At 39.2% G+C, this 19001-nt stretch overlaps 1 protein-coding gene across 3 annotated transcripts in view; it reads left to right on the forward strand.

Annotated features, from left to right (window-relative positions):
* Nucleotides 1–19001, forward strand: part of LOC127584425 (phosphatidylethanolamine-binding protein 4) — a 354441-nt gene that overhangs the window by 114187 nt on the left and 221253 nt on the right. For all 3 annotated transcript variants that reach the window (XM_052041227.1, XM_052041230.1, XM_052041228.1), the window contains exon 4: nucleotides 1718–1816. In XM_052041227.1, coding sequence (XP_051897187.1) covers nucleotides 1718–1816 — 99 coding nt within the window. The remainder of the gene's footprint in view (nucleotides 1–1717; nucleotides 1817–19001) is intronic.

A 19001-nucleotide genomic window follows, 5' to 3' on the forward strand; every position in this document is an offset into this window, starting at 1 on the left:
TACTCCAATCTTAATGATTCACCAACACTCAAGGCAGAACACTGAGTAGTACATTTGAGATGTTTTGTTTGCAGCATCAGTTTTGGGTTGACCTAAAATTTCCAAATTTCTCTTGAAAAGAGTGGAGACATACAATTTGCCCAGCATCTCAGTGATAAACACAGTCTGGGTTGTTTGATGCTAAATTGGAATAATGTTCAAATCTCCAATATTGACCACCTGTTTTAATGAAATAAAATCTTAGTTTTATCACTAATGATGTATTAAATTATAGAACCTTCCATTTTAATTTGCTTTCATGTAAATTGTGATCAAAAAATGTTGTTTCATCAGAAATGCAGTCAGCTGACTAAAGTGTTATTTTGTGGGAACAAAGAGTGGATTGTTCATGATTAAGTAAGTGACTTTGGGGCAAGAAAACTTTAGTAAGAGATGACATCATGATCAAATGCCAGTCTGGGTAGTTACTAGCCAGATCTAATTATATTTGAATATTAATCAACACTGGCATACTTTTGGGCTTATGACATCTTTCGCTAGAAAAAATTGGATTGATGTTCCACACTGCTTGATGCGTTTTCAACAATTTTCTTTCACTCAAATCAGTGTCTCACTCAACAACCTTGAAAAAGAATATACATTCTTTTCTTACCACATGCAGTTAGGGAGCGAATAGGGAAAGAGAAGGTTGATGTGATTGAGGATGCCTTTCAAAGATCAGAACCATGAGAAACATGGCTAGAAGAATCAGAAAGATGAAGAAATGTACTGATGTTGCACGTACAGTTGATACAGTCTTTGCTTTTCACCTTGATGCCTTGCCAAATATAAGATAGGCATTTTATCATTGGGTGGGGGGAAGGTAAAGCTGACAAGATCCAACTTGAAATATAAATTCTTTGACTGTTCATGAAATGTGATTTAAATTTGAACTCCACTTTTTATTATTTTGATTTGACTCGTCACTGAATTTTGATGTTGTAGGCAAAATTTTGGATAGGCCCAGATAAATTGAAACAGACACACAGAGTTTTATGTGTTTGGTTGTCTCAGATTAAAATATTTCACGAAAATAAAAACTAAACCAAAAAAGTAAACAAAGAATGTATTTAAAAAGACATGGCAATATGGTGAAAGGATGCCATTCAGATCTTTGCAAACAAAATAAAATTGAAATATCTTTAATTACTTTTCTTCCTTTGAACAGTGAACTGCAGGCTTGGTAAGGAGCATTGCATAATTATTTTTAAACCACTAAATTTCTGAATCTGGAATTGGATTATATGCTAGAAAACACTGCTAATTTCTTCATTTTCTTAGATATTCGAAGATTAACTTTTCCCTTGGACAGGCTGATAGAAAGTGGGTTGTGAATTGGGAAGATGACAGGGGCTACAGATTCTTATGGGGTGGAAAGTGATAAGCTTATAATTGATTATAATAGTTGCAAACAAATTCTGTAGTTGATATTACAATATAAAAATATTCTTACTTCTACATCCATGCATTTATTTTGATATTGCCTCTCAGACTGTAGGATTTGATCATTAAAAAAAATCACTTAATTGCTACATAATGTTAAGCCTCCATCTCTGATGGGAATTCATTCTATCCTGTTAACATTACATTTTAAGTCACATGATTAAAACTTGGTGATTATTAATGTATTTGTTACAGAGCAGTATTTTTCACTGTGTCCCATATGTTTCTTGAACAGGACATGATATATGTGCTGATAATGGTGGATCCTGATGCTCCAAGCAGAAGCAATCCTAAATTCCGTTACTGGAGACATTGGTTGGTGACTAACATACATGTAAGTGACATCCAAGATGAGGATGCAGTGAATTAAATTTGTCATATCCTGGCAAATTTGCTTTTGATATTTGATTTTATTCTTATGTTGATTAGTTTAAAGCAACTTGGTGACTTCTTGGCCAAACTTCAAAATAGCAATCTCAAATTCTGATCCCTGTGGCACAGGTAGCAGAGCTGCTGCCTCGTGGTGCGAGCGATCCAGGTTCAATCCTAACCCCTGGTGCTGTTGGAGTTTATATAGAAGAAAAGGGAAGACGTTTGAGTTTTCTCTGGGTGTACTGGTTTCCTTCCATATCCCAAAGACATGCAGGTTGGCAAGCAAATTGCCCCTAGTGAGAGATAAGTGGCAGAATATTGGAAGGGGGCAATTGAAAGGAATATAGGTTACAGGCAAAATTAGTGGGGGAATGGGATAGCTCTCAGAGCTAACATAACCCTCGATGGGCCAAATGCTCCTCCTATGTTGTAAGGAAATGTGAATTTGTCCCTGTATTTTGTCTTAATGCATGATGCATTTATTCTGGGTGATCTATTTGATACTGTTAATAAATCTGATAGAAATAGTGATTGTTAAGATTCTTCTAGTCAGGTGACACCACTAACTGAGACACCCATATTAGGACTCCTCTGCATATAACATCATAAGTGGTTTTAATTCTGGAATGAAGTGTGTTATAATGAACTGATATCCAACTTCTGTTTATAGAAACATCTCTGTTTTGGCTCATGTATGAAACAGCACGTTTGACCAGTTGATTCAATTTTCTTACGGCAGAAGTTGAAATGTATGGGTAAAATGGCATGACGTAGGCTCATCAGAAAAGCTGAAGAACATGAAATGAAAGAGAGAGTAGCTACATGGATAAGAAACAGGCTTTGCAACACAAAGCAGAGGTTAGAGATTGTTTTTTAGATTAGTAAAAAAAATGTTGCCGCTCACCATGGGGTCGTCCTGGGCAGGGTTGCCAACATTGCATTCCAACAATAAGGGACAGATTTTGTTTCATGCAAGTACTTTTGTGGATAGAGCTTATTGTTGGCTGGGCCACAAAAGGCGGCACCGTAGCATAACGGTTAGCGTGACACTATTAAAGCACCAGCGATCAGGGTTCAATTCCCACTACTGTCTGTAAGGAGTTTGTATGTTCTCCCCGTGTCTGTGTGGGTTTCCTCCGAGTGCTCCGGTTTCCTCCCACATCCGAAAAAAGACATACGGGTAAGTTAACATGGGTTTAAATGGGTGGCGCAGACTTGTTGGGCTGTAAGGCCCTGTTACCGTGCTGTATTTATTTAAAACTTTATTTATATTTTAAAAAGTTAAAGTTTTATAACAGAAGGTCCCGAGATCAGCACAGACTTGACTAAATTGTCTTCTGTAACTGTTGACGTTGTATGAAATGATATTAAGTAAGTGAAAAGGGAGAAATAAAGTTTAATACACTGTATTTTTTCTTGAAATCTGACCAGTAAACCCCAAAGGGAATACTGTAGTCTTCTCAGAAAAATAATATATAAGAGAAAAGTTCTTTCCCCAAAAAATGAGCTGTTCGCACTTTAATCCCAGAGGGCAAACATTTTCCAGTCCCATGAGGTAAGAAGTTGAGACATTTCTTATCTGTCCGCCTTCAAAACCCAGGTCTTTCCAGCATCAGCTTTATCTCGGAATCTCTCAAGTTATTGTGTCTGTAAAATCTGGGAGGAAGGGTGGGGTAAAGGTGGTAGTTCAAAGAATCTTACAGCCCATCACGCCTGTAACATCTCTTTTAAAGAGCTCTTCAAAATTGGAATGAGTAGCAGTGAGAGACAGGCCAGACCAGACTGGTTCCTGGTGTCTGGGCTTGACTTTGGTCAACCCCTTGTGCAGACATTGGGTGATCCCTGTGCTGGGCATTAGGTGAGAACACAGGCCCAGCAGTGGCTGTGCTTTGAGGACCAGGCAGGCAATGAAGGGGATTCAGATATGTCCCTGGAGTCTTCAGTTGCAGCCCCTGTCGCCCCTGAATGATGACATCACAAATCCTTCCTTTTAAGGACTTGTGGTAGTTGTGGGTCTTCCTAGCCCGAACCTCAGGGCTTCTGCTGTTTTTACTGGAAAATTGGTTTACCTTATCTATGCTGTAGAGGACAGACAGCTTCCCTTTCCAAGATGGGATGTCCAGTACAATCCTCTGGGACTACTGCTTTTCTTGATGTATGCCTATGGCATAGACTTAGATGTACAGGGCACAGTTACAATAATTTGAGAAGAGCATAGTTTATAGACTTGAATAAGACATAGGCATCTTGTAGAATAGACAGAGAAGTAGAGGTACGATTTAATATTAAGTGTAAGGTGATACATAGCGGTGGGAAGATGCGGGGACAATACAAAGGAACTAGCAATGAATACTGGCCTTGATGGTGATGTCCAGATCTTGAAAAATCAAGTAAGTAAATAAATACAGGATACATTTCTGAAGAGAGTGCAGCTACAATGTGACTAAGTTAAGGGAATTGGTTAGACAAACAGAGAAAGTGGTTATAAGGGCATATGGGATCCTGACAATTATAAGTAGAGGTGTGGGTATAAAGCAGCAGAGTATGTTGAAACTATAAAATACATTGGTCCACTTCCAACTGGAGGACGGGCATTCAGCTGTGCAAACAACACTAAGGTTTTACTAGAATGTGTAAAGAAATTACAGGGACATCTCCATTTTCTTCTTCTTGTATTGATCTACCAAATTCATGAATATTCCATCGGAGGCTTAATTCAATGAATGGTGATTGTAGATTGGCAATCAGAAAGCTTCCCAGGGCTATGGTGTGGATGTCCATGCTTAAGGCTCCATGGTAGAAATAAGGGATTGAAGTTATTTTCAGTGAAGAGCAGCTAGAGAAGCAAACTGGTAGAAAGGTTTAAAATCATAAAGGATCTGGGCAAAGTAAATTAAAAGAGTCTTCTTCCAATGGAAAAAAAATCATACAGAGTTAAGATGCTTGGCAAAAATAAACAAAATGCCATAAGAAAAACAATCATGCAATGGTAGTGATGATCTGGAAATTACTTTATGAAAGTGAGATGGAAGTTTATTTCCCTCCATAGATTCTGCCTGACCTGCTGAGTTCCTCCAGCACTTTACGTGTATTGCAGCCAATTCAATCATGGCTTTTAGTACTTAAACAAAATAAAAATAGCTGGGCTACAGAGATGGAAGGATAATGGTGCTAACTGGTTTGTGAGAATGGTTTCAGTAGAGCAAATTAACTCCTGTTCAATGACAATTTTTTGATTCTCTGTAAATGTCATGTTTCAAGTGGATTAATCATATGGATCATTAATGTATTCAAAAAGGGAACATGTTGAGCATATGGACATTTCTATTCCTGTGAATATTTTCTCTAAAAGCTACTATAATATGATAATCATTTCATAGAAATATCCTGTGCATATTGTGTTTACAACACTATGAATGTCTGTTACCACACATGGAATTTTGGCATGACTCACAGAATTAACATATAATATTTGAGCTCTGGAACCAAAAAAGAATAGATTTCATGTATATATTAATTTTAAAAAATTTTTTCATGGTACCGGAACAGGTAAGTCAACAGATAACAAGGCCATAAATCGGGGTTTCAGCAGCATGTGAGCTGAGGCAAACAAGAAGCGAGCAATGTTACAGGGGCAGAAATATGCAGTTTAACATTGGAATAGATATGGGGATGAAAAAAGCTCTGTCAATGCATTTTCATCAAAAATGTTAAAATGGTCACTTCATTGGTTTTGCAAATGACCTTCCCATCTTAATGTTAGGAGTGGGATTATTCAATGATGATTGTACTGTGTTTAATCCCACTTGCAACTGTGTCTGCATACACCAGGATTCGGTCAACTTTCGAACTTGAGTTAGTAATTCACAAGTTAAATGTGTACCACACAAGCATTGTGTATATCCAATATCTACTTCTTCTTGACATTCAACAGCATTGTATCCATTGCCATAGCGCAGCAAACACCCTCATGGATGTTCATCTAATATTGATCAAAAACTTAATGGCAGGTCAGATTTTTTGGGAAATGACTCAACCTTCTGCTCCTCAAAGCCTTTCCACTATTTACAAGGCATGGCAGGAGTGTGATGGAATATCCTCCACTGGTCTGGATGAGTGCAGCTCCAACAACACTAAAGGTACTTGATACCATTAGGGTAAAGCATCTCACTAATTGGAACTCTGTTCTTCACCTTGAGCATTCATTCCCTTCTCCGTCTATACACTGTAGACTTGGAGGTTACCATGACAAGTTGTACTGCAATAACCCAGCAAGGCTTCTTCAGCGTTTCCCAAAATTTCAACCTCTGTTATCTAGAAGTATCAAGGTAATGGGCATAATTGGAATGCCAGCCCTTGCAAGTTTCCCTCCAAGGTGCATATCATCCAGATTTGGAAATATACCATTGTGGCTCAAAGTTGTAGAACTCCCTGCCTGAGAGCACTGAGGAAACAGTGGTTTAAAAGGCACCCTAGGACCACTTTCTGAAAGGAAATTAATGATGGCCATTAAATACTAGTCTTGGCAGTGACATCCATGTATGAAACAAAGCTAATCAGATTTCTGAGAAAAAAAATAATGAATTCTTCTGCCATTTTGCTTGTTGCTAGCTAATCCTGCACATATATTTTACTCACTCTGCCTTTATGTTTATTTTGTTCTCCTAACTCTGCCCCAACCCTCATCCCACATGAGTGCATTCATGTTTCAGATCTATTCCCCTTCCTTGGTTCTCAACAAATGTAGACAGGAGCCATTTTCTCCTTGATGCCACAAGAAAACTCGGCCTTAAAGTTCTCCTATCCACACTCCCTTTTCCAACACCCTGCTCCCTCAGACGGCAATTGACAAAACTCCATCTGACAGTATTGTAACCAGACCACAGGAACTTCAATAACAACTATTCAAATTGTTAGAATATGGCATACCTTCTTAGCTGTTCACATAGGTAGTTCTTTGGTTCTCCAGAATAAACTACAAGACTGACCTACTTAAGATTCCTGGTATTAAATCGAGCAGGTTTAGTGAACTGTGAAATTACAGTTTTCTATTTCAAAATACTCGATGCATAAGTATTTATTAAAAGTGCATTTTTTTACTTAGTACATTTTGGGTGTATCACAATATTCTTCCATGGATGTTATCTGTGTTTTAGTTAGATTTGTATTTTTGAACGGCAGTCTGATAATAATCAGCTACATGTACAAAGTGTAAGACTTGCAACAGCAAGGTAAACTTTAATGCATAGGTTATGATAGGTGTGTTAGAGAAACAAATGGACAAATCAAATATCAGACAACCTCCTTTCTCAACCTTTTTGTATTAGTTGAATTCTGATGGTGAGTGAATTTCTCAGAGAAAACAAAACTGTTGGAGTATTGCCATTCCTAGTGGTGGTCAGCACTAATCTGATGCAAGGACTCATCTACTTGAGCACTATGCAGTTTAGTTTCATTGCTAATTAACTACATTTAGTTATAAAATGGGTCCACTAAAAGTAAATCTACTCTGTGCTAAATTGTGACGGGGCAGACAACTAAAACTCTTATATCACCTGTTTGAACTGTTTTCAAAATGTATTAAAAGATGCATTTAATATCCAGGATTGTTTATCCTATTTTTTTTTAAATTGGAAATTAATTCTGAACAGAAAATAGATTCTTCTGCAACCAGCTTGACTCCAGTATAAATGCAATCAGAAGACTGTAAGCATGCACCCTCATTTGAAACAGTCTTCTGTATCCAAGCAACAGAGATCACACTAGTAAAGTGACATCAAAGCTAGTCTGTCATTCTGTCAGTCTGTCTTCTGATGAAGCATCCTTTCTATAATGCTGTGTTGGGGAGTCATAAACAATGTATTTATAATGTGTGTGTATGCACATATATAAGACCTTGAGGTGGGTGATGCAGAAACTTGTGAGACAAAGATTTGTGACCATGATTTCCCACACAATGATTTTTTTTATATGTCTGACTCATTGGAATAGGTAACAAAGTGAGACTGGGCACTCAATTACAAAAAGCGAAAGAAAATATCTTTTTTGGCTATAACAACAAAAAACACAAGCAGCTTACATTTATATAGCTGCTATAAATTAAAGATGTATTCTTCTATTATAATGGAATTCATGGTCACAGATACTGGAGGGACCAATTGGGACTGTGCAAGAGGCCAGAACTGCAGAAATCTCGATGGCTTGTAGAACTGGAGGAGGTTTCAGAGCGGGTGGGAACTGGACTATTAGGAAGATACCAAAAACAAGGATAAGATTTTAAGAGATACTTTTGAAGCAAGAGTCAGCAAAGGCCAGAAAACACAGGAAAAATGTGAATAAAATCTAAAGCAAAATCAAATTATGAGCATTCAAGTTCTGGATAGGAAGATTTAACTGGTCAAAGCTGGGGGGGATGGACAAATGGGTCAATAGAACAGGTAAGGCTTAAATCAGGCTTTCTGGCACCATATGAGGTGAGGCTGGCCAAAAGCAACCAATGTTATAAAGGCAGAAATATGCAGTTTTAATATTAGAATAGATGTATGTACTAAAACCTAGCTCGGTGTCAAATGCAAGATGGTTCCAACAGTTTAGTTCAGATTGAGACAATTTCCTGGGATAGCAATAATGGCCAGGGAAGATTTTGTGGTGAGGGCTGATGACAGTACTTCAGTTTTCCTCATATTTAGTTATAGGGATTATTGCTCAATTAGTATTGCAAATAGGTTCAACAGGGTAACAGTCTGAGACACTGGGGTGATCTGGAGGGGTGCTTCAGGTTCATGTTGTCTCCCAGATCCATAGTATCTTTCCTCCAGATGAGGTTTAAATCTCTCTTAACCATTGTCCAGCCCCACCACTGCCCTGAAACATGCACAATGCACATACTTTGTGATTTTGACCTTTCTTATTTATCACCATCTTTTTGCAGGGTTTGACGGCTGAGCACTGCATTCTCCTCCAACACGTCTCCACTGTTCACCTGAGTGAATCCATCATTGTTTAGCAAATTATTTTCTTTGCACTTTTGAGCCATTAGCAATGGAGTTCTCAAAGTATCTACGTTAGTTGTCTCCTGTTCCTTTTCCACATCATTTCATGGCAGATCATCTGATCCCACAGTAAATCATAATGGTGGCAATGTGAGAAGAGTTAAGTTATACAGTCAAAATCACAAAGAATGTGGGAGTTTCAGGGCAATGGTGGGGCTGGAAACCAGATTAGAGAAAGTTAAACATAGGCTGGAAGGAAAGATTTAGACAGATTTGGGAGATGATAACATGTTTTGAGAACTTTGGATGGAGAAAAAAATAAAGGAATCTGAGGGGTAAGTTTCTGTGCAGAGACTGGTTGATATCTGGAATCCGCTACCAGAGGAGGTGATGGAATCAGTTACAATGACTATGTTTAAGAGGCGTCTAAACAGATACTTAAATTAGGCAAGGCATAGAAGGATAAGGTCCTAATGTGGGCAAATGGGATTAGTGTAGATGGCAAAAAGGTTGGCATGGATGTGCTGGGCAAGCAGCCCATTTCTGTGCTGTACAACTCTATGAATGGGGCTTTGTTGGATAGCTGAGGAAGGTATGGCAATGCCAGATTATAAACCGGGGAGTATTAACTGAGATGAGGACCGTTAAAAATATTATCTAACATTAGGCTCAGAAAGTGAATTTTGCTGATCTGCAGTTTGGTCAGAATAGGAAGGGGGCAAAGGGCAAAGTGAGCTTAGAGAGAGAAAAACAGGAGGTAGAATAGACATTACTCTAGGACCAGGGCAGCAAGCATGTGTTTGGGGAAGCATGGATTTTGGAGGGCATGGAGCAGGGAGGTAAGTAGGAAAAGCAGACAAGCTAATAGTGCCAATTTTTGGAACAAAAGAAGTCCTTGAGCTCTTTTCATTGTGGAGGTCAGGGTGGAGCAGGTGGAAGTTTAAGTGCACGGTTTGTGGTGTTGCAGGGAAGCCGGTAGTTATTGTTGCATTCCCAAATGAACTTTGAAAAATTATCTGTTTTAACATGGAGAGATATTGCTTAAAAATGGTCCAGGTAATGGACGTTAAAGCAGTTTTCCACTAAGTCATTCAAATCCAAGTTGCTTGGACGTAAGGGAAAGGAAATGAATGACATATCATGGGAAGCATCTAGGGTGGGGACTAGAGGCACCGGGACTTTTTAACATCCGTCCACCTACCTCCCTTCCTTTCTAACCCACAGTCCAACCCCAACACAGCCTCTGGTAAACATTAGGTGTAATTGAAGTTTGCAACCTGGGATCCATGAGAATATGGCAAATGGAATATAAAGTGGAAAAATGGAAGTCTGTTGGTATTGGTTTATTATTGTCACTTGTACCGAGGTACAGTGAAAAACTTGTCTTGCGTACTGATCGTACAGATCAATTCGTTACACAGTGCAGTTACATTGAGTTAGTGCAGGGTGCATTCAGGTAGTACAGGTAAAAACAATAACAGTACAGAGTAAAGTGTCACAGCTACAGAGAAAGTGCAGTGCAGGTAGACAATAAGGTGCAAGGTCACAAGGTAGATCGTGAGATCAGAGTCCATCTCATCATATAAGGGAACCATTCAATAGTCTTATCACAGTGGGGTAGAAGCTATGCTTAAGCCTGGCTTAAGTTTCCTCAGGCATGTGTATCTTCTACCTGATGGAAGAGGAGAGAAGAGAGAATGACTCAGGTGGGTGGGGTCTTTGATTATGCTGGCTGCTTCGCCAAGGCAGCGAGAGGTAAGGACAGAGTCCAAGGAGGGGAGGCTGGTTTCCGTGATGCGCTGGGCTGTGTCCACAACTCTCTGCAGTTTCTTGTGGTCCTGAGCAGAACAGTTGTCATACCAAGCTGTGATGTATCCAGATAGGATGCTTTCTATAATGCAATGGTAAAAGTTGGTGAGTGTCAACGGGGACATACCGAACTTCTTCAGCCTCCTGAGGAAGTAGAGGCACTGGTGAGCTTTCTTGGCTATTGGTGATGTTCACTCCCAGGAACTTGAAGCTCTCAACCCTCTCAACTTCAGCACCGTTGATGTAGACAGGTGCATGTACACTGCCCCCTTTCCTGAAGTCAATGACCAGCTACTGCATGAAAACAGGCCTTTTGGCCCACTGAGTTTGCATCAGCCATCAACCACCCATGTAAATTCTACACTAATCCATCTTTTTTATTCTCCCCACATTTTCATTAATTCCCCTGACCGAGGGGCAATTTATGGTGGCCAATTAACTTATCAACCCTTGCCTCTTTGGAATGTGGGAGGAATCCAGAGCTCCCGGAGGAAACCCATGCCATCACAACGAGAACGTGCAACTCCACACAGACAGCACTGAAGGTCATCGTTGAACCTGAGTGTCTGGCACTGCGAGGCAGCAGTTCTATTAGCTGTGCCACTATGTCATCCCATTATGATTGAAAAGGTTGTTAGCATTCCAATGTAAGCGAGAGGCTTACCAATGCATATCAACAAACGCTTTAGATTCTTAATGGTAAAAAAGCAAAGTCATGGGAGGAAGCCTGACTGTGCTTTCCATTTGCCTGATTTCCATTAAGGTAATTATCCATGATGAGTCCATGGATGGCAAGGTTGTTTGCAGGTGAAAGTACATGCTGCAGTTGATGTGTAATTGTGAATTTTAGAGCGTTAGAGATCGAAACAGTAAGTGGAGTGTGAAGAAGGTGGACAATATTTGCTTCTGACAGGTGCGTAACACTGGAGTGCTGAGGAGAAAACATGATAAAACAAGTGAAGTTACTACTCATAAGGAGCAGCAATGATAGACACGGTGAGCTTTTTGAAGGATGTAAAAGATGTACGCCTCCCAACTTTCCTGATAAGGAAATCAGAGGTAGCACACAAACTTTTGGAGGAAAAGCTGTAATAGAAGAGTGAGGAATCAATTTCAAAATTGTCCAAAATCCATCCTTAATGCTAGGCAAGGGATAACTGAACAATAAGGGAGTAATTATGCCTCCTGTCATTTTGATAGCTTGTTTTCGTAGTGATGTCTAAAAAGGAAAATATCATCCATGAGTCCACTCCCTCCTCCCAGTCCTTTGTCTTACAGTATGTTGTGCTATGTACAGAGAATATTGCAATGTGTGCATCACAGTAGATCACTGCAAGATGTCAAGAGATGCTTTTCATGCTGTTGGTTTCAAGTTCTCTGCAGCTGAACTAAAGCAAATGTAACGTAAAGTAACTACAGCAAGTTAACAACATTTAGACCATCTTCATAAAATTGAATTTGGAAACTATTGAAGTAGTATTTGTAGAAAGTAATGTGCTCATGAACAGATGTTTTACATTTATTTGTAATGGAGCAACAGAAAACAACACAAATAACTGCACCAGGGAATGTGATATGAAATGATTTTGTCATCTTGATATAGATTTGAAGTTTTAGGAAGCTGTCAAGATTTGTTACTTACAACCAATATGCTTAACCTCCGTTTATCATTTAAATATTTTGGTAGCCATGTAGTATGGGGTGCTAGGCCAATACCAGTTACTGGTTGATTGAGGAAAAGGATATTTGAAGATCAAGATTTCAGACTTGCTCTGAAGTCATGGTCTACCAGGCAGGCAGTGACCCATTCCCTCCCATATGCTTCTGAGACCTGGCATTTCAAGGAACCAATGCCATCTCCGCAAAATTCTCCAAATTTACTGGACTGATAAGCAAGCTAATGTGAGCATTCTCTCCCAGACCAACATTCCCAGCATTGAGGCCCCACTTAGTCGACCATGTTGGGCTGGTCACGTTGTTTGCATGCCCAACACCAGACTCTGGAAACTAGACATTCTATTCTGAGCTCTGTCATGGAAGATTACTGGGTGGGGGTGGGGTGGGGGGAGAAGATTAAAGGGTGTGCTCAAAGCTTCCTTGAAGATGTGCAACATCCCCACTGATTCCTGGCAACTGCTGACTCATGATTGCGCAAAATGGAGGAACATTCAGGATGGTACTGAGAATCTTGAGGTCATGTATCAGGAGCACATGGAGGCCTTGTCAAAATGGTGGATGTGGTGATCACCTCATAAACTGTTCACCCATCAGTTACCTGTGGCCCCATCTGTAGAAGAGTCCGTGGATCCCATTTTGCCCTTGTTAACACCCTATTTCTCACAAATCCAGAATGGAAACAGGTCATCCTCATTATTGAGAAGCTGCCTAAGGAGAGAACTGCAGTACAATTTTGATTCTGTCCACTTCAAATAACAGTAACCAAGACCATCTTCTCTGTCCTGCATCAATTGAAAGTACCTATCTACTTACAATATCTTGCTATTGATTAGAAAGTTCATTGTCATAACAAGTGACTAGTAACCGTCACATATATTTAAATGTCATAAGAGGAACAGAACTGGAAACTGGAGATGTTGTCTTAAACCCATGTGGAATTTTTGTTAGGCCAAATTCAGTATTGTATACTCTTCTGGTCTCTATTATATGGAGAAAATACCGAAGATTTACAAAGGAAACCTCAAGTGAAAGGTTAAAGCTGTCAGGAAAAAAATACAAAAAGGAGTTGGAAAAGGTAAAGGATAAAGACATTTAAAAAAAAAATTCAATCATGGGATGTGGATATTCCATATGGATATCTGGCTAAACCAACACTGGCTCTGAATTGTGCATTTGCCAGACCATTTCAAAGAATAGTGAAGAGACCACCACATTAGGGGGTCTGAAATCGTTAATCATTTCCCTAAAGAATATTCATGAAACACATGTTTTTATGACAGTCTGATAGTTTCATGGTCATTGTTTGTTTATACCAGAAGTTTCATCCCAGAATTAATGGAAGACGTTAAAATTCTGAAGAGGTTCTAAAAGAGCACTGAGCTATTTCCCCATGGTAAGGACAAAAATTCAAGGTCATAAACACATGATTTTAGTGCATAAGGTAGAAAGGAATATAGTAGTGTTGGTTGAAGGATGGATCGTCTGGAACATTAACACCAGTAAAGCCCAGCTTGGCCTGTTTCTGAATTGTAAATACAATGTTTTTTTTTCAAGCTTTGCAATCAGAAACTCAACATTGTGTAAGTGGACAGTCTTGTTATATGTTCCTTATTTACTTCAGTGCACAAATGCTTGTTCAAAATTCCTTTCCTTCTACAATATTTTTTCTTCCAGATAGAAAATACAAAGTACATGAAACAAAAGAAAAAACAAAATGTTACAAAATACATTGTATTGAGTCACACTTGAAATCACAATACCTCATATTGATAAACAGAAATGATAACTAATTAATATTAATAAAGTGGAATAATTTTATTATTAAAAAAATCTAAACCCACTACCAAGACCGAGGCTTTTTAAAAAAACCAAACAGCTCTGAAGATATAATAAAATTAGCCAATATCTGTACTTTAAGCACCAAATCAATGGTTTTGAAAGTAGTTCAAAAAAGGTCCCCACAATATTTGAAAGTCCAGATTAGATCCAGAAATTGAACAATGGATCTTCTCTAAATTTAGATATGACATAACATCCTGTAGCCATTGAACATGAGTGGGGGGAGTAACTTCCTTGTTCAAAATTCAAAGTCCAAAGTCGAGTTTATTGTCAGATGCACAAGTACATGTGTGCACAGGTGCAATGAAAAACGTACAGCAGCATCGCAGGCACATAGCATCATATAAGCAGCATTCACAAGAAAAGCATAAATTAAACACAAATTGTGCACAATTTTTACAAGAAACAACACAATTAGAACAAGAAAAAACAAAATCCATTTTAATGCAAAGTGATCATAGTGTTGCTAAACTGTAGTGATTAGGGTTGTGCCAGTTGGTTCAAGAACCGAATGGTTGAAGGGAAGTAGCTGTTCTTGAACCTGGTGGTTGGGACTTCAGGCTTCTGCACCTCCTGCCCGATGGTAGCAGCAAGAAGATGGTATGACCTGAATGGTGGGGATCTTTGATTGATGTTGCCTTCTTGAGGCAGCGCCTCCTGTAGATACTATCAGTGATGGGGAGGGATGTGCCTGTGATGTATTGGGCTGATTCCACTACTCTCTTGTCCAACTCACTGACAATGTAGAGTGTTACCTTTCTCCTATAACTTGTTGTCTCTTTCACCTATCCTCTGAGTTTGATTATATGATGTAAAATACTTAAAAATATTGCGCACTATTATGATCTCTGTACTCCAATGATCTTACACAGCTTAGCTAAATTTTATTGTATGGGTACTTCTCTGTAACCCTCTGAATGCAGTTCACTTCAGCAATTACTCGCAATTGTCCCCATTTGTACTGGTGTTCACCTCTGTCCCTTGCATGCTGCCCTTTAACTTTAAATGTTGCTTACTCTTTAACTGCAGATGATTTTGAACATGACATCGACAATCACTTGAAGGAATGTGTTCTTAGGTACAGGGAATCAGTCCTATCTGCAGCTTCTCTCATTTGCCCTGAGCACTCATGTGATAAAACAAAATTCATGCCCATGACAATTTGATTGACAGAGCTCCCCACTTTGATTGTACCATTTCCACTCTGTTTGAGTGGATGATCCAGTCTATTTAATAATGTCATTCTGTTTGATGTTTGACCAAAAATATTTTAATGGGGATATGTCTGAGTATACAGTATCAGCAGTCTGAAAAGACTGTGAAAAAGTTTTACTCTTGGAATGACTCTGATATTTACCACTTTCAATGATTGTTGGGGACAAAACCAGGCTTGCTGAAACCATATTTGTTACTTATATGTTGACTTTGTAACTTTCATTAGTAGCACCGCCACAGGAATTTAGAAAAGAACAGATTGTTAAATTCAAAACACATCCAGCTTCTGCTTGTAACTCCAGCTTCTTCAAGATTCCTTCTCAACTGATTGGTTCCTCGTAGGATGCCAGGATAGAAATCTTGGCTAATTTTTGGTCCATTTTGGTTTACTGTGAATTAAAAGTGCATTTGCTGAAGAATTGACTGTGGTCCTGTTGTGGAAGTTGTGTAATGTTTTAGTAAGTTAACTTGCGATTGGTCCTTGTGGAAACTTGATAACTGATAATTTATAACAATTGCTTGGCCTGTTGCAAAAAGTGTTTGTTCTTTGGGAGTGAGATGTCTGTGGGTTCTTCTACATTTTTCAAATATAGAGCAGGATTGTGCTGACTATTCTATCACCAGTAAAGTCAAGAACATTTTGAAAAGCAAAAGTGGATCCAATATTATATGTTGTAAGCTATGAAAGCTCAGACTAAATGGATTCCCAAGCTTCAGTTGCATGGAGTAAACATTGCTATAAGTGAGGCAGGTGTTCTTGTTTTTACTGTCATGAATAATTACAGGTCATATAGCAATGATTAGTGATGAAAAGTCTGGTTAAAGTACTTAATGCGCAGATGTTAATTTGAGCAGTTATTAATACTCGTTAAGCTTTGGATATGTGCTGTTCAACAAAGCACAAAATTTGACTAGTTTTTTTTTTAACCATGTTGCACCTTACTTTTAAAGACAGATCAGCAAGCACATACTAAAATCCCAGAAGGTAGTTGCATTGATGTTTGGGAAGGTTTACATATTTAAAACTGAGGCACAACGGGGGCTTCAAATCACAAGGTAAATGGGAGGATGGTGTTGAAATTATTTGTAAATGGCACCACATCTTGCACAGAAATGGACCGTTCGGGAGAACCAGTCCATCACAGAGTTTAAAGTCCACAAATTTTCCTCTAGTCTTCTTTATCTTAAAAGTAAACCGTCTCCTTCATACACTTATCTAGCTTCATCTTAAATGCATCAATGCTAAGTGCATCAGTCAGTCCTTTGGTAGCAAGTTCCACATTTTAACAACTCTCCAGATAAATATTGCTAAATTGGTTTATTATTGTCACATGCACTGAGATACAGTTTTACATTGTTTTTACATGCCACCCATACAGATCATTTCATCACACGGATACAGGCCCTTTGGCCTAACCAGTCCATGCCGACCATGGTGCCACCCAGCTAGTCCCCATTTTTGTGCGTTTGGACCATATCCCTATAAGTCCTGCCCCTCCATGTACCTATCCAAGTGCTTCTTAAATGATACTATTGTACCTGCCTCAACCACTTCCTCTGGCAGCTCATTCAACATACTCACCATCCTCTATGTGAAAAAGTTGCCCCTCAGATCCCTTTTAAATCTTTCCCCTCTCACCGTAATCCTATTCCTCCTAATTTTGAACTCCCCTACTCTAGGGAAAAGGCTGTTGCCTTCCACCTTACCAATGCCTCTCATAATTTTAAATGCTGCTCTGACTCTATGACATCAGTACTCTGAGGTAGAACAAGGGAAAACAACAGAATGCAGAATAAAGTGTTACCGTTACAGAGAAAGTGCAGTGCAGGCAGACAATAAGGTGCAAGGCCATGACGAGGTAGATTGTGAATCAAGAGTCCATCTTACTGTACTAGGGGACTGTTCAATAGTGTTACAACAGCGGGATAGAAGCTGTCCTTAAGCCTGGTGGTACGTGCTTTCAAGCTTTTGAATCTTCTACCCGATGGGAGGGGAGTGAACAGCGTGTCCGGGGTGGGTGGAGTCTTTGATTATGCTGGCTGCTTTACCGAGGCAGTGAGAAATGTAGACAGACTCCATGGAGGGAAGGTTTCGGAGATGTGCTAAGCTATGTCCACAACTCTCTGTGGTTCCTCAAGGTCTTGGGTGGAGCAGTTGCCATACCAAGCTCTGATGCATCCAGATAGGATGCTTTCTATGGTGCATTTATAAAAATTGGTGAGGGTCAAAGGGGACATGCCAAATTTAGGTAAATAGAATTATACAGCATGGAAACAGGCCATTCGGCCCAACTGGTCCATGCTGACCAAGATGCCCCATCCAAGCTAGTCCCATTTGTTAGTGTTTGACCTATAACATTATAAACCTTTCCAATTAATGTACTTGTCCAACTGTCTTTTAAAACTTGTTATTATACCTGCCTCAACCACTTCCTCTAGCAGGTGATTCCAGGTAAAGGAATACCTATTTAATATTTTGTTGGATTTAATCATGGCCATCTTATATGTCATTTGGACTGAATGGGCTAAGAATTCTTCTATTATCAAATGGATATGCTAACGTGGCACTGTGTGAGTGCCCCACAAGCTGCTATCCCAATGCCCGTGATACCAGTTTCACTTGTACTTTTCATGTAGCAGCATGAATGCATTTTCACTGCATTGTGCATTGTTCTCCTGACGACAGCAGCAAGTGTTGGTTAGCTGACACTCCATCCTTTCAAGGAAATCTGACCACAAAATTACAGAGCTGTTAGAAGTCATTCTGAGTTTAGTGTTTACATAGCAGTGATGGGTGTTGAGCTGGGCAGGTGTTTGAAGATAAAATTACCTTGGTATCCTGGTTAATGAAATTGAGAGGTGGAGTAGGTGCAGTGTACAGAGGTGTTTGTTGGCCACTTTGAGCAGGAAGGAAGCAGCACTGACAGAAGGTCCTGAGATGAGTGTCCAAGGGCCTAAGAGTAGTGCTGGAGAAAACTTTCTGCCCTCCTATACAGATAGCACTCTCCCTGATCTGTTGACAACACTTTAGAAACTGTCCTTGGGAGAAGCAACTGCAAAATATTTCTCCCTTTTAAGGGTGCACACAATACCTAGTAAAGTAACTTGTTCCAGATTTGAACAGTCTTTTCCATGTTTATTTACTCTGAACTGCCTTCCATATATTACGAGGACTGAGTCCCAATGATTTTCTTGGTGTGAGTCTCAACCTAATGAACCCTGAAATCAAGATTTGTTTAGATCAAGATCAGTCTTGGGCTGGTAAGTGGTAGAGTATTATACAATGAATATTCCTGATCAGAGTTTTATTTTTCTGCACCTGATGCCTTTAACAATGGCACTGCCTAAGATAATAACTTTGAACATTGAAGAGGAGGTTGAGAATATAAAGAGCAGCATTGGTGAGTCATATTTCTACATAACATTACATTACAAAACTCATTGTGGAAGATAACAGAGATATTGAATAACAAAACCACAATCAACAGGTTACAATTTAATATAACTGCCAGGAGTTGGGTTAGCATATTTATTCTTTGATGTTACATTTTATTCAGCAAGTTGCATTCAATAAATGCAGGTAAACATTAGGCTCTGTTTCAGGCAATGATGAAA

The sequence above is a fragment of the Pristis pectinata genome, chromosome 29 (genome assembly GCF_009764475.1).
Source record: "Pristis pectinata isolate sPriPec2 chromosome 29, sPriPec2.1.pri, whole genome shotgun sequence".
In the NCBI taxonomy this organism is placed as follows: Eukaryota; Metazoa; Chordata; class Chondrichthyes; order Rhinopristiformes; family Pristidae; genus Pristis; species Pristis pectinata.